At 50.4% G+C, this 23,074-nt stretch overlaps 2 protein-coding genes across 2 annotated transcripts; one reads left to right on the top strand and one right to left on the bottom strand.

Moving 5' to 3' along the window:
• Window positions 1–13,999: 13,999 nt before the first annotated feature.
• CGCS363_v015068 (uncharacterized protein) lies at window positions 14,000–14,516 on the bottom strand (the record flags this gene model as incomplete). Its single annotated transcript, XM_036646917.1, has 2 exons — window positions 14,000–14,191; window positions 14,223–14,516. 2 exons carry the CDS (start codon window positions 14,514–14,516, stop codon window positions 14,000–14,002), a joined length of 486 nt encoding a protein of 161 aa, XP_036487867.1.
• A 1,714-nt stretch (window positions 14,517–16,230) lies between these two features.
• On the top strand, window positions 16,231–16,500 carry CGCS363_v015067 (uncharacterized protein; the record flags this gene model as incomplete). The annotated part of the gene is made up of 1 exon (XM_036646916.1): window positions 16,231–16,500. The coding sequence occupies one exon, from the start codon at window positions 16,231–16,233 to the stop codon at window positions 16,498–16,500; it is 270 nt and encodes an 89-aa protein (XP_036487870.1).
• Window positions 16,501–23,074: the final 6,574 nt, after the last annotated feature.

Raw genomic sequence — 23,074 nt, 5'->3', positions numbered from 1 at the left:
TCGAGTGCCAAGTGGTATGGCTGATCCCTCGCGTCAGAACGGCGTGTTATCCGCTGGGTGAGCAGTATTGACCAATCATGTTGTGGTGATGACACATGAAGAAAGTGGGGCGGTGTCAGCCCCCAAGTCCAGTGTCCCGTTCAATCGAACTGCGCACCCAAGTATGAACAGAGTGACATCCAATGCCTTGTACCTGACCAGCGACGGACATGCACTTCATGAGCGTGGGAAGAAATCCTCTGGAGTGATTGGTTTCCAAAGCAATTTTTAACCTGAAATGTTCGCCGCACCGCTTATTGTGCCCAAACCTGAGTGCACGGCAACAAGAGGGCAGACAAGCACCCGGGCATCCGTTCTCATCGCGCAGAGAGAAAGCCACTGGCATTTCTCGGGAACCGGATTATTCGACCGCGGGGGGAGAGGGGGGAGGGGGGGGGGAGATGCGCCCGTTGATATTGAAGATCTTAAGAGGTTGGTCCTCAAATCGGCCACTGCGAGTATACGTAGCAACGGAAATTATTGGAGCAATGCGGGTGACGATGCAGAGATGTTCGACAGAAACTCCAGCATGCTCAGCACGAAGTTCCATGGCCAAAGGTTCCTACGGAAATTAGCTTCTTTATTCTTGGGGATGCCGCAAATTACCAACAGTGGCTTCTGTGAACACGAAAGTGAAGCCAATTGACAATGCGGCCGGCAAGCAGTCTGCAACGCAGGTCATCCATGGAACTGGTGCACTGTTGCGAAGGGGCACCAGCGTCGGCTGGGCTTTGCATTTCTAAGCCAGCTATCTTCTCCCCCAAGGCACACCCGAAGGGCATATTAGTTGCTACTCGGGGAAGCTCGAGCGCAGCCAGGCCATGCACATTCGCTGAAAACATTCCCAAACGGCGGTTTCGGTGAAGCAGCTCTATTTAGATGTGTTCGTGGCTCTGAAGGAATGAGCCCTTCTTTTGAAGTCCATCCGGGGGTGCCGCAGACAGTTCCAGCCGAGTCACGCTCAAGGCAATGGACCACGGGCGCTTGGCGGCCACAACTGTCACAACTGTCTTGTTCATATGCCAGTTTCCTAAGAAAACAAGTCATTCATCGTGTGAGGTTCGGGTGTTCCGGATGTGGGCTGAGGCTCAAATTCTGAAAGAGATTAGTCAATTTAGGCACCCTATCATCTGAAGGGGTGAACATCTGAGGAGTCGACAAATCAGAAGAGACCAGAACCAAGGTTTCGACCACCAGACTGGGCGTCTGCGAATCAACAGTAATGCTCCATGTCGGACGACTCCGGCGTACAAATGCTTTCATTTCTCTCAAGTTCACATCCAAGCCAACTTTTACCCAACCCGAGTTCCTTCTCCATAGCCTGGGGATCGTTGGTGCTCTGAAGTCGTCTATCCTGATCCTCTCCTTGCGGTCGTACTCCGTCTCGAGCAGTCTGGCGCCACTTTAGCTGCTTGGACCCTTTCTCGGTGTCTGCTACGGAGTTCAAATTATCTTGGAACGCGTGCAGCTGAGATGACAGTCTTTGGATATGTTTGCTTCTCGAATGTAACTAGAACCTCCCCATTTTCATGGCGGATATTAATCACCTCTACAGAGCTGACTGCGCTGGTTGCAAGATGCTCGTCGAGACTAGTGAGAAACATGGAGCTTGCGATAATTTCTCTAGATGCTTGTTGGTTGCGATAGTTACGTTTGAGCCTACTAAGCTGGCTACATCGGTCCATGACCACCTGCTTGATCAGTCACGAGGGCGGCCCCTGCAGTGGGGAAGTGCTCGCGTTTCCAGACTTGTCAACAAGGCCGTGGGACGAATACCTGTCTGGCCATGCTGCGTTGTTGCGCTTTGTGAGACTCATCGCCATTTAGCTGGCCGTCGACGGTTCGTGGACGTCACGCGCCACATGAGCAAATCCACGCGCTGTTGATTGATGCATGCACTTCGCAGCAATAGGGTTTTGGCACGAGGTCAGAGAGGCGTTGCCTTTTGTGCATGACTCTGTTGGCTGGGCTATTGCGAGTTTCCGTAGAGGCCGAATCCTTGAATGAGCAGATGCGTAAATTATAGTGGAATGGATACTCAAGGACGCAGACCGTCTAAAGCAAGAGTGACGGGGGGTCCCAAGGTTCGAGGAGTGCAGGCAGAGGCGAAGTCTGTGATATGAATAGGTTCAAGGGAGATTGACGTTGGCTAAGAGGAACATATGTCGACGAGACATTGAAGCGATGGCAAGAGTTTCTCTCATTCCCAGAACGTCCTCTTCGTGCTTTTCAACGACCACTCTCATGCCATCTCTGGCAAAACGGGAAGCTGGAGACACCGTCTTGGGTCTCAACAATAGAAACGGCTATGAGAGGTCGGAAAACTAGCAAATACAGAAGTAGATGCAGTTTAAGGGATGTCTTTCTCTTTTCAGACGATAATCTCGTTCGGAATGCTGCCGATGCGATGCCGCTATGGGCGTCGTGACCAGTAGGATAGCTATAACTCCTGCAGCGGAAGTCAGTTCCGCCATTCTGAAGTATCAGGACGCGGCATTGTGCAGCTGCCAGCCTAGCAATGGATTCCCGCACGCTTCAGTGCGGGGTGTTTGGACCGGGGACCACGCAAACACCAAGGAACGCGGGCATAAGCAGTATCAAATCAACAGGAATTCCCTCAAATTTCACTGGGTCGGGAAAGACATGGATACTTGTCCATCTGCCTGCTTTTATGCCTCTCTGCGTAGAGGTTCAGTGATGTCTACGTTTGACTTTGTCTGACCCTTGGGAACGGCCTTTGCGTCTCTCTGACATGGGCGTATGGCCGTTTTCTGAGTTGTACCTGCAGTAACTCACCTCTACTTGCAGCCTGCATATAATCTTCCAATGCCAATGATTCGAAGTTTCCAGACACCGGTCATCTGCTTCGCTATTTGACTGATCAAGACGACCGCCTAAATGCCGCTGCATTTGTCGTCTGGTCCATTGACATGCTTCGTGATCAGCTTGGCAGGCTTGGTTGTTCAATTTCGGCCGGGCTACTTACATCTTCTAGACGTCTCCCTATACGATTGTCGTACCGAAGATAACCACGCGATGGAATGGGTTGGAGATGACAACGGTCGTGACACTCACGGTACCTGTTCTAACCGACAACTCGGCAAACCTATGAGAACGATGCAGGTTTTTCAACCCTACTTGTCTCTAGCTCATCACTGAACACCATTTCCTCACCCAATATACATAGCTTGGGCAAATGATCCGGTGTTCTCGTCTCTCATGACTGGGCTGTTGGACAAGTCGTCCTTTATCTTGGTGTCAAGGCCGGGCAGATGCTTGCTGAATAGCCAAACCTGATGCCATCAAGGGCATGCATATCGCACTTGAGCCACCAGCTTGCGAGTTGCTGGTCGGCGAGAGAGTGTTCTCTAGTGAATTCAGTAGCAAAAGGTTCACATTATAAGCTGGTGGCGAGGGGTGAAAGAAAAGAATGCAAGTGAAGGCGTCTATAGTTTCCCGCCAGATGCCACCATGATATTTCATAGCCAAAGAATCGCCAAATGGGCAGAGATACCAAGAGCTTCTTCGTGATCATGCAACGGAAGGCAATGGACCGGCGGAAAATGCTGCCAATGCTGGTATGTAGGTTCCAGACGGAGAACGAGCTGAGTTATTGTGTGCTGTTCGTGCGAAGACGGCGGGTGTATAGATACCGAGGAACAAACACAAAATCACTGTTGCAGAGGTTTGACTGAGCATCATCAGCATGAGGCTTTGGAAATTGGCTGAGCGTCAGAGGATGAACGGGTGGTGCCAATTGCAGTTCGAAGCTCTGCTGCCATGGCAAGCTGTGGCATAGGCGGTGGAATTCAAGGGTACAGCATGGATTGACCATAGTAAATGTACGGCTGGTGACGGTCGGTGACGATGGATGTCCTGGCTGAGCTGGCTGTCATGTCGAAGAACCCTTTTCTAGAAATTGGGGAGGTTTGAGAACTGTACCTTTCCAACGTCAGAGATTGCCTACTCTGATGGTGATTTCTCATGGTGGAGCTATTCTGGAAATGGCTAAAATGAGACGCGACTAGGATGCATCCTTTTCAAACCTATCATATTGTTCACTAAGATTCATTCGCGCGGGGGAGTTTCCTCCCCTATAATGAGAATGATGTCTCGGTCCATAATCATCGAAGGCTACCCGGCCAAGTTGTGTGAATGAGTCGAACGCTCAACGGAAAACTGCTCCTGTTACGACGGGCATGGGGCTTCAGCGGTGGAGAAGTTCTGGTGAAACCCCTTGCGATCGAGGTCCAAGAGATCAGCATGTTCTATTTCCACCCAAGTTTGGGACGTTGACCTAAAGTCTGGTCGGGCTCTCTGTGCTATTGGCAGGCATGGACTGGACTGTGACATGCTTGCAATGGGCTACTGGTCAATTATTTCAGACACCCTTTAATAAAACAACAGGGACAGGATCGAGAGTCTCGAATTTTCCATAATCTTCATGTTGAGCAGACAAACACGTCGACCTGGCCGTTTGCCTCGCGTCGTCCGTTTTCAAGCTCCTTGTCAACAACGCGCCTCTTTCTCCTTACCGAAGCTACATCTACAATAGTACCAAGAGCGATGTTGAAGTTATGTCGCCGTCTACCGTGAACCGGAGGAACGTGCCGGGGTCATGGACCTGCCGAAAGAGATGGATCTTCCCACAGGCCGGCGCCTGTGCGGCACTTTGGTTTGGTTTGATTGGCTGTGTTTCCTCCGTCTCTCGCATTTCCTTGGCTTCCTGGGTTGCTTGGGTTGGTAGGACTTCCCGGTTTTCTCTGGTCTTGCACGGGCGTGTCCCGGTTGGAGAGGTGTGTGCTATAGTTGGGTAGGTATCACTGCATAATTTATGGTAGATATCTGTCTCTTCATCGAGACTTCGGAGCTATCATGCTGTCAAGTTAAAACGGATATACTCCGTAGGACTCCTGCCGAGGAATTTAATATACTCCGGAATCTATGTTCTAGTGAATGAAAGCGATCTTCAAGGATTTGACGCCTCGCGCCGGGACGTCTAAACAATACATACTGGCAGTCATCGCGTGAAATAAAATATAGGATGAATACCGCCCCGAAATCTCCACCACCGAAGATACAGATAGAGTCCATCACTTTCTACAAATCTCCAAACAGACGCTCGCCATTCTGGCGATAGGTTCGTACCACCAGACTACCCGCCATCTTCCCATCTATCTCGTCCGCCTCGTCCTCAATATGCCAGTCAGCCCTGTTGACCACAGCAAGAACTTTGACAGTGACTGAGGATTTCTCTGCCAATTGGACCATCATTTTTAGTAAAGACCGCCCGCCCTTACGGTTCGTCTTCCTGCTCTGCCCTGGCATCACATGGCACCTATCTACGCGATCAAGAATGATCCAGACTGTCTTTCCGGCATCAAACATATTCAGAGCCGCGAGAGCTATTCGTTCCAGCCTTTCAGTCACATCCGTTGGTTTCGCTTTTGCGGAGTCGGCTCTCAAGTCGGCGTAGGATCTCAAATCGACCCAGAGCTGACGGCATTGCTCCTCGTTCCGCAAGGCCCTCTTGTTCAACTCTAGAAGTTTGTAAGTCAAGAAGGAAATGACGTGGTCCCAGGTGTCGTCTTCGTCACGCAGTCCGAGCAGATAAAACACGAATAAGCTCGAGTGTGCTCGGGGTTTGTCGCTCTTGAATCTGGCAACCATGTTGAGTGCCATTGGAGATACCCAGCAGTGGCGAGCGTTGAGGTTGTAATTTACACCGGACATGACGAAGACGCGTGACTGGGAACAGACGAGCCACTCCTGGTAAAATGAGTCATTCTCAACTGCTTGCATTCTCTCCTCAACAGTCGCGCCCGAGTAGTCATTCTTCCAACTAAATTCAGCGGCAACATTGCCTTGATGTCTGCTGAGATTGGCATGTCGGTTGTCGTCCGGGAGCGGAAGAACTCCAAGCAGCTTGCTGATCTTCTCAAGATTGATTTTGTCAGTGTTTTCTTGAAGGTCTACAATATGATGGTACGATTGTTAGCTATTTTGTTGGGACCTTGTTTGCTGTCATGAGAGTTGGAGGACATGTTGAATTGGTTTACAAACGAACCTGATAGTTGCCGTTCGAGAGCTCGATGTTGCATCAAGTCAGCGACAGACCTTTAGGAGATGAGCAGGCGGTAACCTAAGACGGATACTAACATATGTTTATTTCCTTGACTTCTCTAACGGTGTCCACGTTCTTGTTGAGGAGGTCTTCGCAAAGAAGCCTGACATCGACGATTGATTTCTGCACCAAAGCGCTCTGCTCGTCAATGTATGTGTTGCTTTGCAATGATTGGAACCATCGACCTTGTTTTACGAGTTAGTAGCCATACAGATGAGTGGTTCTAAGGAGCTTACGGAGACCGCCCCGAGTATAGAACTCGAAAGCTTCCATGCAAAAACTAATAAAGCTGTTGTAGGCTTCTACAATCTTGGTCTGTAGCTCTCTGTCGAGCTCATGGTCATCGGCATATATACGCTGATACACTTTGATCCCTGGAAGTCGATCCTTGATGTTCGAAAATGTGGTGGTTATCTGCTCTTCCATTCTTACTCGGCTTTTGGCTACCTACTCGGTGTTATTGACTATCAATGTAAATCTTAAGCGGGGTTCAGACACGAACTTACCACGAACACGAAACAAATTGTCCCAATCGCCATGCCGCCATACGGCGCCCCGAAGTTCCTGACAAGATCCAGGATGGGGCTGACATCCTGCAAGATGTCGTTTGCCGATGCCGCCAGGCTGGTCATGCCTTTAACCACCCGTCCTATCCCGATCTCGCGTTTTGCATCGTATTGGGCTCTGGCCCCTTGGGTGGTCTTCCAGAAGCTCTCGAAATCTTCGTGACTTTGGACATCCAAGGCGTTCTTCTCTCTGATGAACTTGCGTTCATTGACGATTTTGTCCCGGAATCGCCCCTGTCTGGAGTCGCAATCCTTGAGTCTCTCCCTTTTTGACTTTGTTAAATAAGCCTTGATCAGCCTGCGGTCATTCAATATCTTACAAATTCTTGTTGTCGAATCGTTTGCCTTTGTTAAGAGTGATTGGGTGGGTTTGTGAAGACATGGTGACAGGATTGACTGTATGACTTCTCAAGCTTGATGCGGGGGAAAGGTTGTGCTGGAACAGGAAATAAAGAGGCGACCTCTTGAGGAGCCAAAGATGGGTATGTTGCCTTGGGGGTAGGTGGGCGGGCGCTGGCACAGTCGATACATTAAGGGTGCTCCAGCTGACTTGGCAGAAATCAACGCGAACAGGCCCTCACGCTTATCGGCAATTGACCGATCGTGGATATGGGTGGTAAGCCGTCTTTCTATTGGACTGAGCGCATATGAGGGACATGAAATCAAAATTAGTGTCACGACGCTAGCTTGAGGAATGACCAGGCTGCGTCAATATATGCAGCTGCGCTTCCTCATGAAGGTCCAAGTGACACACAAACGGATGACGCCATCAGGAACATGATAAGAAGCCTTCGTATTAATAAGATCAACCCTTGATCCTACCATTATCAGTGCTGACTGCATTCCGACCGTTGCAACCTGCAGCAGGCTGCCGTACAAGGGTTCGGGTACCGCACCATGGAGTGCAAGTTTCCTCCGATTCATCGGGCGAGAGCCTTCGTTCAATACACATACTGCTACTGTAAAGACTCGAATCTACCCTTGAAGATAGAAGGTCTTTCTGAGTCCGCCCTCGCAAACTTTCGTATGCCACTGTGTTTGGCAGTTGATTCTTCCTCAACAATTCATTGGGCCGGTTACATTGTATCCGAAGATGGCGGACACAACGGAGACTCCTATGGTCACGGTACGAACTTTGATTCCATGTACCAATTTCAAGCTGATGATCCTTTAGTCACTGGAGGCCAAGATCGCTGCTCTTGAGAAAAGACTCATTGAGCTGGAAGTCAGAAACAAGGCCACCCCACTCACTGAGGCCGCCCTCGCCTTGAATGAAGTGGCAGAGAAAACGAAGGCGGACGAAGCCACCGGAGATGACTCGAAAGAAGTGCAGGTTAGTGCTCATTCAAATTTTGTTGCACGCGACGATGATTAATTATGGTGCTACAGAAAGAAGAACAGGAGCCCCTGTCCAGAGTGAAAGTCGTCATCACCAGAAGAGATCCCGACACTAGTGAGCCAATTGAAGAGGAGAAAAAGTTCGAGAAATCCAAGGACGAAGAGTTTGATCGTGAGAAGTTCGCGTTCATCTTGCGCAAGAATATTTACGAAAACAAATTTTCGCCGTACCAGACACCAAACAGGTCTGAAATCGATATTGTCCGCAAGAACCTGTGGAACCTTCTGAAGAAGTACCTAGGCCACTTTCCTTACCATATTTTCCGCGAAGATCCTGTTACGCTCTCTTCACCCTACGACGCCATTATTTATGAATATGATGACTTGCTCGCTGAGGCTGAGAAGGCTGAGGAGGATGAAGAGAACATGCAGGCCCGCAAGGATCTGAAGCTTCTGCTCGACACTATCCGAACCTCATCAGGCGATGAGAAGTTGGACAAGTATTTCAAGATGAGGCCAAACTACAAGAAGGCGACTCCAAACACAATTCAGTTGAGGACTTGTGGACAGTGTTCCCGCCTGGCATGCTTGTCTACGGAAAACCATTCCAGGGAGAGGATCAGGTCTTTGTCGTAAAGGACAACCAGATGTTTTGGCCTTGGCGAGACCCGAGCATGCGTGAGCCGCTTCCTTGGAAGTTAGATGCGTGGTCTTACGACTGGAAAGACGGCACCTTCAGTCGTACTTTGTTCACTCTTGAGTTCGAGCAGTTCGACGGACACCTTCCGCTCACCTCCCTCCCATTCTATCCTTTCGACTTGTGTGAGGAGCAGGAAAAGATTCGAGAGAAGCTCATCAAGCGCGGCCAAACTTTTCGAAAGATCTGCAATGCCAGGAACGACTCCAGGCTTTTTGACTACGTAGGACTCTCGATTCTAGAGACCAAAGGGTTTTCGGGCATGAAGCAGGACCAAGAGGCAGGAATCTCCTAGAAACCAATTGGATGAAGTAAGAGCTGACGGAAGATGCCCACAGATGGATGAATTTGACCTACGCTCGGCCAGTTCGTTTCACATCGCTGACATGGCCAGAATGTATGGCTTCCCGCAGAGACAGCTCAACGAATCCACCAGACCAGCCGCCAAATCTGTCAACGTAAGCGCTTCCACGGTTTACTTTCACGATCTTGCTGACATGCGACTTAGATCAACAGCAGAGTGATGGTGGACTATGACGCGTTCTCTCAGTACGGAGGGGCGGACGGAAGGAACGGCGGGCTCAAACCAAGTCTGGGAGGCACCGGATGCGGTTGTTCAGACTGTCAGGGGAATGATCGGCTGTCGCAGCGATATCGCACCAAGTTTGACGATCGCAAATTCGTGAGAACAAACTCAATTTGGGATGATGAGCAGTATCTCATATGCCCACCTCGTGTGCTGGGCTATATTCTCCAACAGAAGCAGTGGGCCCAACTTCAAGTAACACAACTTCGATTTCTGGGAGCAGAGGACGAAGGGAACGCCTGGGAGTCCCGGCTTAAGTTGGCCGACGACATAGACAACAATCAGATCAAGGGAGGAAAGAAGGATGAGATTAAAAGGGGCAAGAAAGGTAAGATCCTTTGGGCTTGAAATTGAGCATGGCTTAGCTAACTCTCCTTGAATTATAAAAGGAACCACTACGAAAGACTTCCTTTTAGATCTGGTCGGGTCTCATGCGTCTAAAACGGCGCGCAAAAACCACGTTGATGAAGACGACCATAAACTTGAGGTCAACGACATTATCACAGGCAAGGGGAAGGGTCTCGTCATCCTTCTGTATGGTAAGAGGCAACTTATGCGTGTATTTCTTGTCGTGAAGTTTGCGCATTTCTCATAAGATTAACGGTTGCAGGCCCCCCAGGTGTTGGTAAAACGTCCACAACCGAGACAATCGCCATCGCCACCCGAAAACCATTGTTCTCTATCAGCGTCGCTGATGTAGGGACAAAGGCCAAGCACGTCGAAGCTAATCTCCAGAGAGTCTTCGATCTGGCAACGAAGTGGCAAGCAATTCTGCTCATGTCAGCGCTCCTGTTTTGACTGGTTTGCAAACTTGGCTGATCATTCTGCAGTGACGAAGCTGATGTATTCCTCGAGAGCCGCGGTCGAGGCAATGCTATTCGGTCGACAGATAAGAACGCTTTGGTTTCTGGTGAGTACAATGCGTCGAAAGAAGTTCCGCAACAGCAAATTGACTCAGGTCTTAGTGTTCCTGCGTGTGCTTGAGTATTATCAAGGGATAATGTTTCTAACGACTAACCAAGTCGCCGACTTCGATATTGCTATTCCCTCTCGAATTCATATAGCAATTCGCTATGAGACCCTTAAGGCGGAGCAGATGGAGGCTATCTTCACTGGCTTCCTAGACGAGCTGGACAAAAAAGGTCTTGTACATGAGTACGACGAAATTAAGGACTGGCTCGACGAGGATGTTTACAAGGAGGACCTCGACGGAAGACAGATTCGCAACATTGTTACCACCGCTCTTGGTCTGGCGCGGGCCGGGAGTGGCCGTGGACAGAGCAACAAGCTGCAAAAGGCACACATGAAGACGGCCTTTTCTAACGTCAGCGCATTCAAGCGAGACTTCAACACTCAGATGGAGCGGTACAAAGAGGGTCAACAGAAGATGATCAAGTAATATTAAGGAGGCAGATTTGGTTTGCGAGACGGCATTCTCGTCATCAAAACGCTAGGTCTTGTACTTACTGCCAGGCTGTCCCATCACATTCGTTACAGTTCTTTCACCTCGAGTGACCTGACTTACTTAAATAGAAGTATAAGCAAGGTTAGCAAGGTTATTTTCATGTAAGGGGCTTAGGGGATTGTACACTCATTATATAGATATGGGGTTTCTTCCCCTAGCCAGTCGTTCATCATACTCATCAGTATACACATAATGACCCCTGCCCTTTGACTGCTGCTCGATACTCCTTTTAGTCAGTATCAGAGTACACTGATCTCACCTCAGCCTACGATGATGCTGCCACTGCCACTCAGCCGTGATGACAGCTAGCTCAAAAGCAATACTCAGTGACAGAAACAGGTCATGCTCGGGTTCATGATAAGGAAAAGATCTGCATTTGCCACCTACTTCTCCCTGTTTGCCCCGTGACTCCTGTGCGGGCTGTTCGCATCGAGCACATTACTGCCAAATGCCAAAGCACTATCAACACTGGCATCATTGGTTCTAATCGATAAACATACAACGCCCTAACAAAACAGTCCTCAATCGTTCATCTATATGCAACGTTGATGAGCGCATCTAATTTTCATTCAACTGTCATGACCACCTATGGGCCAAGATAGGCGGGAACATGAAGACGGAAAATCAGAGCCTGTGGCTTGGGTACTTTGGGAGCGTTCGCTGGTGATGGAGTTCAGCCCTTTTGGAAATTGTCTTGGCCTCGTATTTCGTGCCTATGCGGTTTCAGTTGCTGCTGGTATTGCGGTTCTTCTCACAGACTCGATTCGGCCCAGCGAAAGCAGACCTAAGAAGCAATTTCCAGCCAGAATCCGTAGCCAGCATCAGAAATATGTCGTCTATGAACAGCTTGGAGCGCATAGTGAGGTGTATTGTGGGGTAATTAGGGTCTTCGCAGTTGATGTTTGAGAGACTTCAGCTGTGTTGTGGACATGATGACCATCGTCTGCCAGCGTAGGCCCTTATCGTCGGAAGACTTCAGCTTTCCCTTACTAATTGTATGCTCGAAAGGGTCCGACCATTCGAAATCACGGGGGCACGTAGAGGAATAGAAGAAGGCTTGGACTCTAAGAGAGTCAGTTTCCGAGAGACTGGTATCTATGTTCGAGACAGAATGCGCCAGACAGCGCCCACCCCAAGGCAATCAATCAAGTTTGAGCCTCGTAATTGACTTGATTGCCTCGCGATAGCTTCATAATTGATTGATTGATTGATTGATTGATTGAACTTGACAAGTTTACTTGCCTTGGGGTGGGCGCTAGCGCCAGATTTCGGATCGTGTCGAGAAGTGGCCACCCAAGTCTTACCCGAGACGGCAGCGGATGGCGTTGCCCAGCTTGCTCTGCTCTGGAGGCTGGAAAGTGGCTTGGTCTGGTGGAGGACATCTGAGGCTCAGACGAGGATCGGGCTCAGCGGTGGGCATCGATGAAGGCTAGTTGTCCGTCCTATTTGCGTAGATAGCACGGGTCTTCAGCATCCGGTCGTCAAGCAATTCATCATGGAGAGTGGTCACGAGGTTTTCCTTCAATTCCGTACCGTTTGCCCATTACACAAGGGGACCAAGCACGTAATCTAGGGCACAAACAGCGCTGGTTTCATCGGGTATGCCTTGAGCATGACACGGCACTTTCTGCTACAGCCTGAAATTCATAAGTAAAACAAGGTTGAGAACTTTCTCGGCAAAATTTGTCCTATCCAAAACCTACCCTCGTCCCAAACTACCGTCCCCAAAAGTCGGCAAAAGAATGAGGAGAGGTTCGGCAGCTTCGTGCTCCTGACCAGCCAGTATAAACGGCTTAAGCCCATCGGAAGACCGCTTAAATCCGCCCGCCGGGCTGCTCAGCTGATATCACAAAAGAGATGACGGCCTTGAACCTGCTGAGCGATCCGCCCAATCTCGATTTACTCCAAGCCCTGGAAATCAATGTGGGCGAAATATCGGATGACTTCATCTCCTTCTGGGAGTATGGGCCGTTCGGTTCAGGTGACTGCAATCAAATGCAATACTTTGCGTAAATCATAGTTTCTGTCGCTGTGCACCAAATCATGATCATTCTAGGGCTGGCCATGATCGAGTCCCTGCTCGAACCATAGACGAGGTGATGTCGTGAATAAGCTCAGTAAAATTGCTCATGTGTGTTGACTGTGTTTGATGGTGTGAATGTGGGCAATACACCTTCAAAAACCACGGGGTTGGGCACGGCATGGAGTAGCATACATGGCATTGGAAAGGTCAGCCATTTGCCGACTCATCCATCATAATCAATTTGGCTTCTCGGGTTCGATTTGCATGATCGGAAGTTACCCAGTAATCCTGATTCCTCTACGACATCCATTGCATTGATGTGCAAGCGTACTCTGGTCCAGAGATACTGCAGCGAAATTGGATTCTGGACTGCCCGACTGATTGACAAACGCACATGGTGCCGCCGCCAACCGTCGTGAAGAGGCGGTGCACATATATGAATCAGCATACGTGCAGGCTGTCTCTCTCCATCTGTTGAGAGGCCACCCTGCCAATCTAGCCTGAGAAAATGCTTCTGACGATGCTAGTAATGGCCTTGCATGGGCTTGCTGATGCTGAATTGGTACCCTGCCCCGAATCCTTGACGACCGCCGGCCCCATATCCCCGGGGCACCATGGGTCGACCTTCGCAGCCCCGCTTTTCGAACGGAAACCTGACGCGGAAGGACGGCACCGCGACCCGGCCTTCGGGCCAACAAGAACTAGCATGGGCGAGCTCTGACGTGTATAAACAGAACGGCGACAATAACAGCTTTGCTAAAGTGATGTTCACGGCCACCTTGGTGCATGCACTTATATCTCGATGGATGTGCGGAGATGTGGAATGCTTGATGGGGGCATTGGTTTGGCGGCGCAGTCTGTTGCCTTAGACCAAGACGGAGATAGCTGTGCGGACATTGCGCATCTTTGGAGGTGGCCATGACCGAGGACACGCGAAAGCTCTGGGCAGCTCCTCTTAGTGATCCTCGCCATCACCATGATGCAAGTCTGGTTCAAGTCCGCCATAATTAGGTCTTTTCGGAACGATCATCCACAGCACACGCTGTTCCCTAGTTTCATTTAAAATAAGATCAATACCGAAAACCACAGCACTATTCATGTATCAAGAATCTCAGACTTGAAAATTGGCCAATACGAGTTCTCTACCCAACGTGCAAGGTGCTATGGCGCAACAGGCGTGGTAATAATACCAAACCCGGTTGACGTCTTCCCGAGCTCGACCTCGCTGTAGAGGACGGATCTTCCATCTTTGATGGCGCTCGCAACAAAAGACCAACCGTGGCCATTGATGAGGACACCAGGCAGAAACGGTATGGCCGGCAAGTCGTTTGGGCATTTTGCCAGACCCCGCCACTGCGACGAGTGCCATGTTCCCAATATGCACCGTCGCCTTCTCGTGGTCGGCCCCGGAACCCTTAGTCTCGAACGACACGACGATGGGGCTCTTGCACAGGACATCATGATCCGTGTGGTTGATGGTGACTTCAGGCCGCATCTTGCAAACCTCATCAATGCAGTCGGCCTCAGGACTCCTAAGAGGAGGGCGGATAATCATGCAAAAGTCGACCATATTCGATGGTGATTCCTTGGCATTGTATGCCTTGGCCTCCTGGGCGCCGATGCAATATGTGTTGTCGACAAGACCATAATAATCGTTTGGCCGTAGCGCCCAATCCATCATCAGTAAATGAAGCTCAGTGTTCCAGCCCGATTCGCCGAGAGTATTTAGTTTGCAGTCTTCGCCTTGGTCGAGCAGTCCCGCAACGAGGCCTCGAGGTGGGAATCGGAATTCGGATATTCCAGGTTCCCTCTCTTCGGGAAAGGCGTAATCTGGTATATCGAAGCCGGCGTACTGGCGTTCGAGAAGTGAAGAGGCAGCACCTGGTCTACCTAGTCGACAACGAGCAGCCCCAGCAGAAGGGCATGGGACGGGCGGCTGCAGGGCGAAGAGAAGATTGCACCTCAGAGCGTATGTCTTGTGGTATCAAGTGGAAGGCCCGGCCCGATTAATGTCCTGTAGCTCTTTGACGAGCCTTGCGAGCGAAGGCGGTAAGTCGTCACGGCTCCTTGGGAACTCGCGATGTACGAGGCCGTCAGCCTCGAGGACCAGTCTCCTTGACTGTTTGGTTGGAGAGGATGTCTGCGATGTTACGCTAAACACTGGTGAGAGGATAGGGGCCTGCCGGTCGTTGAGATGCGACGCTCGTCGCGTGACGTTGATGTCGAGGGTATTGAGGGGAGTGTCCGCGCCTTGCTCTTCGTCGCTGTCGCCGTTGTCGATGGCCTGGCAGCGGTCATTGTGCTTCCGTTTTCGTCCTGCTTGATACGCGAAGTCCGTAAGACAGTGTGCAGAGGGTGTCGATTGCGACACAGGCGGCGATTAGGGGTGAGTTGCGTGCCGTCCTTCGAGTGTTGTGGTGGACTGGGTCTGGTTCGCTGGGAGAAACCCAATCGGAGGCCCTGATACTAGTGATGTGACTGGCCAGCCTTAGGATACCGCTGGTATCATAAGAGCAGGCCAATCACCTTAGGATACCGTCGGTATCGTAAGGGCAGGCTAATTAGAGAGACGATTCACCCTTAGGATGCTGTCAGTATCATAAGGGCAGGCCAATCTGTGGCCCTCACTTCAGGCCGCAGTTTTGCCGATGTGCTGACTCAGCCGCCCTGAAGCCCCACTGCGCCAATCGAGCTGACGTCACACTTGCTGCGAGCTGAATAAGAGCATCACAACCTATGAACTTGCCTAAGAATTGTGAAAAATATTATTGCCCGTGTCAATCTCAGAGATATTTATAGAAAGTTCTCAAGTTCAAAATTCACTGTTCACCGCAATGGTCTGCACACTTTTCCGCGTCTTGCACATCTTACGTGAAAACTACCATAGCACGACGTCATCCTAGCAAAAAGACCCTCGGCCATTCGTGATGAGACTGATTGCTGCGGCTTTCTTCTCAAACCGAGAAATTCCGAATTTCGATACTGGGAGGTGTTAGAAAGGCAAAGCATGGGCCCATATCCCGCGCACAAGGCCGTTGCATTGCCCGCACTCTCATTTTTCGGCGGAGTGGAGGCTCTTGACTGCCGCACCGTGTCCGGCTCCGAGGTATCCACATGGGCAGTCGATGCCGAAGTGGAGTGCTGCACGGTCTCACAATCTTGCACCTGCCTATATAGCTGTGGCGACTGCCTTTTGTGAAAGAAGCAGGCGCTGCAGGACCGCATCTGTTTGCAACAAACGACTTCGGCGGAGAAGGAGCCAAACAAATCCAACGACGTGCCATCATCACCTCCACCCAGCTTTTCGCTGCCCACGTCGACGTCTACAACCATCGTCGCACAGAACGCATTCTGTCCAGCATCCCCGTCGCATCAATCATACCGCACTCGCAATGTCCAGCGCGCATTATTTGAGGCGGCGAGCGGCGCTGCCTGTCGCCCGGGCCAATTATCGGTTCCCAGCACCTTCTCGCAATCGCGATCACCACGCAAACGGCGACGCTTCGCAGACCACCTGGTTCGACGAGGACACGCACGGCGGGGCGATCCAGACGCATCTGCGACGCGAGATGCAGGTCAACATTCAGACCTACCTCCAGGATGCCGGGGTTGCGCCAACAACGGCAGCTATCATGTCGACCGACATCGTCCGGGACGTCTAGGTATCTTGTCGAATGCCCATAACTCTGTCCTGCTGGGTGATTAGAAGCTGACATTCTTTCTCCCAGAAGTCTGCCCGCCGTCATCGTCGATTCTCTGTTCGATACTCCGATCGTGCCCCACCGCCTCTGCTGGTTCGCGTCGCCCTCCCATTGCTCTCAATCCGGCCCCTCCTGATACTCACCTTGTTTGCAGCGCTTGTCGCTGCTTTGATTTGGGTTTGGAAGCTACATGGACTTGATGGGATGAGTCAAATGGCACTCGGCATCTTCGGACAATGACTGGAAATGCGATATTATCAGCCTATGGGAGGAGGGGTCTTTGACACAGACTTTTGGTAGTCGCGCCTAGAAAAGAAGGCTGCCTGACCATGAGCCACAGGAAGCATGACGGAAAACTTTGTAAGGTCCGAGGTGGAATACGCCAGGGCGATACTTGCTTCAATACAACCATTCTATTGCGCGTCGGGGAATTGTGCTATCAGTAGGGCCGCCTTTCAGCGAGCAGATCCCAGTTTGTTCAACATTGACCTTATCACACGACGCCTTGCTCTGTCTTTGGCTTCTAAACCCTCCTACCACTGTATCTCTTTTGGCGCAGCATCATTTCGCTACTTTGCTTCCGCATAATGACCGGTCGTTTCTCTGTTGCATGTTGGTTCATTTGGGATGTAATCACGTTCATTTAGGACGCTGTTCCAATGGCCAAAACACGAGAAAGGCACCGCATGGTTGTAATGTACTGCTTCCAAAATAAGTTATGGACAAGCACTGTTTCGTAGTGGAAATGAGAATCTTGATGCCGGGCCTGTTTGGTATGTAAGCCGTATTCGGATCAGCCGGCATGATTATGCTAATTGGAATTGTCGACTAGTACGTTGCCCCCGATGCTTCCACGTTTTGAGCCTCTGATTACTCATGCTCAGGAAGGCCCCTTATATTCCTTCGGCCTCTATTTTCATCACGCCGAAGACATCCAAGTTCAGGCCGTCAACCTCACTCCCCAATGACGTCTCAATGAAGCCCGATCTTCAACAAGCTCTCAATGCCTTTCCGATGAGGAGCAATTGCGAAGCCAAGCCTCCTGTGATGTGCCCGTATTTCGAACACCAAATCTGCCCTCCAATGCGTTCGGCTCACCCCAGATGCTCACCTCCAAGCCGGTTTGACACGCGTTCAAGAGGAGAGATAACTGTGATTAGAATGGCTGATCCCGGCTTTGGCCTACCAGGACTGACTGCAACTTTGCGAGTTGTATCACCAGCTTCAACATAATTGTTTGGCAATCAGGCTTGCGCATTCAGATGTCAACTTATTTGGTACACTCCACGATAGGTCTATGAGTAAGCTCAATACCTTTTGAACAGGAGGAAGAATACGGCGCAGGGTTACATCGAAGTCCCTGCATCATATGAGTGACTTCTTTTCAATCGATTACAGCCGCTAAGACGAGAAAACAGACTTCACTTAAGATTGGACCCCCCAGCACCCGTGAACAACTAACGATACATCAACACCGTTCATGAACTCTGAAGGATAAGTAGATGCGACATCCAGACGACTGAAGATGTGTCGATAGGCCTGCGATTTAAGGTCGATGCCTCGAAGGACGCAATATTTGATTCCGTCAACATAAACGCTAGTACAACGGGTAAGCTATTTGAGGAGAACCCGGGTACATAAGTCCTGCTCACTCTGCGCATAAAGTAAGAGCCCTGCTCGCCAGGCAGTGTCATTTGGCTATCCGGGCAGTGTTCACCACACGCATGTAATCCGTATATCTTACTGAGACCCCCTGCTTTCCCTATACTCAAGCGATTACGTTGAATACGTCCTCTCTTTCGGATGGCCGCCATCGTTGCTGCTGTTGTACTCATCTTTCGTCGGCTATCGTCGTCGTCTTCTATCGCTGTCGTTCTTGGTCATTCCACTATAATTAAAGCGCTACGCGCGACCGATCGAAGCTGTCGGGGGCACTGCCCGGTTTGCAAAACTCTGAAGTGAATGCCATAGAATGATCCACTCTGTCCAGTATTTGGCATCCCTGAAAAGCTTCTAGTAATGAGGCGTCCCCTCCGACTTGCGATGTCGTGCCTAAATAACACCTCAACCTCTGAAAGATCACGGAGTGTAGAAATAGACACCAAGAGCGGGTTTCGCTTGTTGGATTATGTGTAATTGCTGCAAGAACGTCGGCAAGGCAAAACGGCATCGACAAGTGCGGGAGTATTACCAGGCCCAAACAAGATTCATACGGCACGTTACCTTCAATATTGACGTGACCGATATGGCCCTCAGTACATTAAACTTATCTGGGGGCTTTGCATGATTGATTTGAGACGAAGGTGGCGAAACCAACGGATGATGAGATGCTGGGACCAGCCGATAGATTGACAAAATGCGACGCTTGGTTCCACAAGTGAGCTAGCCCTTAGGAACCTTTATTTCTATCGTCCGATGCCCGGTGTTGACGAAAGCCTGAACACACAAGAGCATCCACTGCCCAAGCCGAGCGGGCACCCGATTTCCAGACAAGGGCCCGAACATAAGTGAGAGTGGAGGTTGTATCAAGTTTGAATGATTTGAGCTGGCTAAGAAGGGGCATTTGATATTTGAGAACTGCATCACTTAAGACAATCACAAACAACCTCATTGTCAGTGTCTCCAGGTTTGTGTCTGTTATGTCTCCGTCCCTCAATTAAAATTCTGTCCTGTGTTCTGATGCAATGTGAGAGCGTTCTCAATCTGCATGATCGTCGAGATGGAGTCTCATTCACAATGAGCATCTGTATAGTCACGGCAAGCGATTGTCAATAACACTGATGTGTTCATATTTGCGATGACCTCGGAAAGATGTCTGCAGATGCATTGCAATGGATGTAACTCTGCCTCCGGCTCGCCCATTGACTCCTGAGTTGCCCGTTCTGCACGGGGACTGGGCTGAACTGTGGTAAATGCTCCAGACAACCAAAGCACTTCAACGACGATTAAACATCCATTCTGACTTCACTTCAGTCAGAATCTCTGACCAACCTGAGCCCGCCTTGAGACATGGGCTAGATGGTCGATGGCCATCGCCCTGGCGCCAAAGGCAACTTATTGATCTTGAGCAAGCAGCAGGAAAAACACCTGGGAGGAGTCAAAATTCAAAATAGGCCAGATATGGAACACGTGCCATGCCCCCTGGCTCCCGATCCTATCTGCTATCGACCACCTAGTGCCGCTCTCACGGTCGATTGCGGAAAGTTTTCTGTCCTTTATCTCAAATAGAGTGTAAATTTCATTTATAAGACGGGATACTAAGAGGTTCAAGTGCATGTGCGTGAAGTGGCTTGATTAATCTAGCTACGAGCGCCTGGCGCGCCTGACTACGAGTGGTGTGGCCGATCCCTTACGTAAAGACGGGATTCGGGCCGGGATTCGGGCTTCGGGCCCGGCCCGGCCGACTTTTGTCTCGCATCACGCGACTACAAGCTTCCGCCATGGCATCTCGCCGTTACCCACAGAACCTCCTAATCTTTGGTGGCAGCGCCTCATAATGCGTACCGTGAATCATCAACAACGACGACTGGAGTTGCGCCTGACGCCGTACTGCAGACATCTCCCAGGACCAGTTCACCACCAGGCTTAGCGTCCGCTTACACCGCATCAAAGAACAGGGCTGGTCTTCTGCGATTATTTCCTCCCTCTTCGACAGTATTCGAGTTAAGAATTCAAAGAAGAGACTGAGAAGCAACGCAATATGTGGTTTTTCTCCGCGAACGAGCAATCCCCAACCCTGGCGTCCAGCGATCCCCTTGACGCTTGCACCCACTGCAGAATTTCTCACTGACTGAAACACCTCGCTTTTCAAAAAAAGCTTTCACTCAACCAGCTCCTACCTTACCCAGAATTGACATTGCGAAGGCAGTATCAAGTCCCAGACAGAAGCATACCGGAGGACGCAGCTTTGGGCCTCTCCTTAATCATGTCGTTGCAGTGCGCAACTCGATTCCGCCGTGCATCAAATTGCATGTTAGTGGCGTTGGCGGCGATTGCGGCCGCTGCCATACATGTGAAAATGGAGACGCACCCGGCGAACTGCTGAGACAAGGAGGTGTAATAGGACACATGCTCGGTGCAAACCAGAGTGATCGTGTTTTGATAGGCTCTTATGGTCAATCTAGTCCCTGGCAGATCGATGCGACAGAAAGCAACCTCAAGCAACGTCCGCTTCGAAAGCAGCGACTGGAGGTGCGTATTTGGCCTTTTACCAGCGTTGTGGCTTGTAAAACAGGCGACCTTGCTCATATTCGTGGGCTGATACAATGGGAAATTTAAAACTTCCCCGAGTTCTGACATTTTCATGAGATCCTGAGCCAGACTGTTCGGCCCATTTATCAAATCAACCGGGCAAGCTGAGACGACGAGAAGCCAGGCAGCCAAGCGATATTTGTGGTACATTGCGATAGCTCATTACGCAAGGTTCGCAGCTCATCCCTGGCTACCCGACCTGGAATGTGCCAGCCCCTGAGGGCCAGTCATCTCACTCGGATGAGCTCAGCACTCCTCGGCAAGAGGACAATTGTCACCAGCAATCACGAGTCCCGCGGAGTTGTTGAGACTCCCTGAAAGAGCCGCAGCACATCTGGCCGAGGTCCTGTTGTCGTTTGCCTCCCTGGCCTGAATTCACATCTCGACAACGACGATGCTCAGCCCGACAAAATTCCGCGACATTGTGGTTGACCATGGACACCGTCATCGTCCCGCACAGCGTCAACGGGCGACATGGTCAGAAACCCGGGTCCCGAGGGAGACTTGCTGATCCGGCAAAGCGTGCCCACGAGGCTAAGGAACCGGAGCAACTTGCCCACAAGGCCGGCATGGGCGCCGTCGCTCATTGCGTCCTGTCCTGCCCTTCGTAGGGATCCTCGTAAAACGATAAAGTGTAGTTGCTCTCCAGCTCTGCACACATCCTAACGCATTTCTCGTCTTTAATTTCAAGTAGGGTCGCTGCGCCATACAACAGATATTTTCTAAAAGCAGTGCCATTTCGAACTCCCATGCGTGATTCTGAGCGCCATCATCGAGGTCCGGCAGATCAAGTACAACGTCCCCCCTTAACATGTCGAGCCTGTGGATTGAGTGATGGCTTCTTCAAGTAAACTATCATCCCTAGGCTGGCAACCATTCTTTATCCGAAATATCTTTTAATCTCAACCTCTCGTCGTTGTCGTGACGTCCGGCGGTTGGTGCGGAAGGACGACGAACGGCACTGATTTTCATGCAGCCTGTGGAGTTCTACTTTGTCAGAGATGAAAGAAAAGAACAAAGGTGTGGCTAAATTCTCTATTCCTGCCCCTGAGAAGATTTCATTTACCCTAAGGTGCTTTGATAGAGACATCGTCGCTCTCATCTGCCTTACCCAAGCGGAGCGAACCTACGTGAAGTCTGAAGGCTATGATTCATTTGCAGTAACCGATAAGTCATTCTCAACTTTAGTAACCAAAGCCTCCCAAGATATTCAACGCAAACAAGATCGTGCGATGTTTCTCCCTTATATTTGTTGATACACTGGGGGTTTGCCGAACATTTCTAACTTCTCGCGAGTGCTTTCGTCTTAATTAATTCAGAAATGGTAACGCGCCTAAGGCTAGCGACCGGGTTTCGCGCTGCTATAAGCCATCGCGGACATGGAAACATAGATAATCAGTCTCGTCTCGCCATATTCTCCGAGGCAGACACAACAGAAACCAGAAAGACACGATTCCAAGGACATTGACTCACACCCTTTACAAAATAAGGGCTGTTTTTGACGTCACAAGTATACACTCGTGAGCCAAGAAGCACGAAACTCAGGCGTGCGGCAACTTTAGAAACGCAGGTATACAAGGAAACTGTCATTAGGCCATGACAGCATCCGAGTTCCTTAGCACTCGCTGTGACGTGAGTAGAACACCCCATTTACGTACATCGAGATGCGGATCCTTCACTGAGATCGAAGCTGCTGCGCGACATGCGAACAGTTTCTCTACCCTAGGTTCTAGGATGAAGCTTCGAACAAAGATCGTGATTTGAAAGAAATAGTGTGTACCGGGGAAAATGTGTGGTTATCATGCCAGATCTTTTGAACTCTTGGAGGTTTGAGGGTTATGATGGTAATTCGATAGGTTCTCAAGCGTGCCAGTGCATCTCCCCTTCTGCTTGATCTATTATGTTCATTGCTTTCTGGTCATGATCCCATCACACTGCAGTCCGGATGGGACAACTAGACGCCGGCAGATTTGGCATTTGCAGTCTTTGATATGGCCTGGACGTTCCCCCCCACGCCCTTGGATCTTGAACTGAGCAGCCCACACACCAACTAGAGCAATACCATCACTCAGCAACACTCACTGCCCTACGATACAAGACAGTCCGGGCGTTTCGAAACGACTACGCCCGCCTCTTCCACATGCCCCTCGGTCAATCTTATATTAAGAGACCCACTCTGGGCAGCTGGCTTCCTACCACTGCAAACCAACTTTAAGCCACGGGTGAACCAGGCGAATCCATCGGGCTACTGCTTCATTTGTCATGCATTCGAACAGATTAGTAG

This window comes from Colletotrichum siamense (genome assembly GCF_013390195.1).
Source record: "Colletotrichum siamense strain Cg363 chromosome Unknown KSG_Cg363_contig14, whole genome shotgun sequence".
Classification (NCBI taxonomy): Eukaryota; Fungi; Ascomycota; class Sordariomycetes; order Glomerellales; family Glomerellaceae; genus Colletotrichum; species Colletotrichum siamense.
This window is presented reverse-complemented; position numbering and strand designations above follow the sequence as displayed.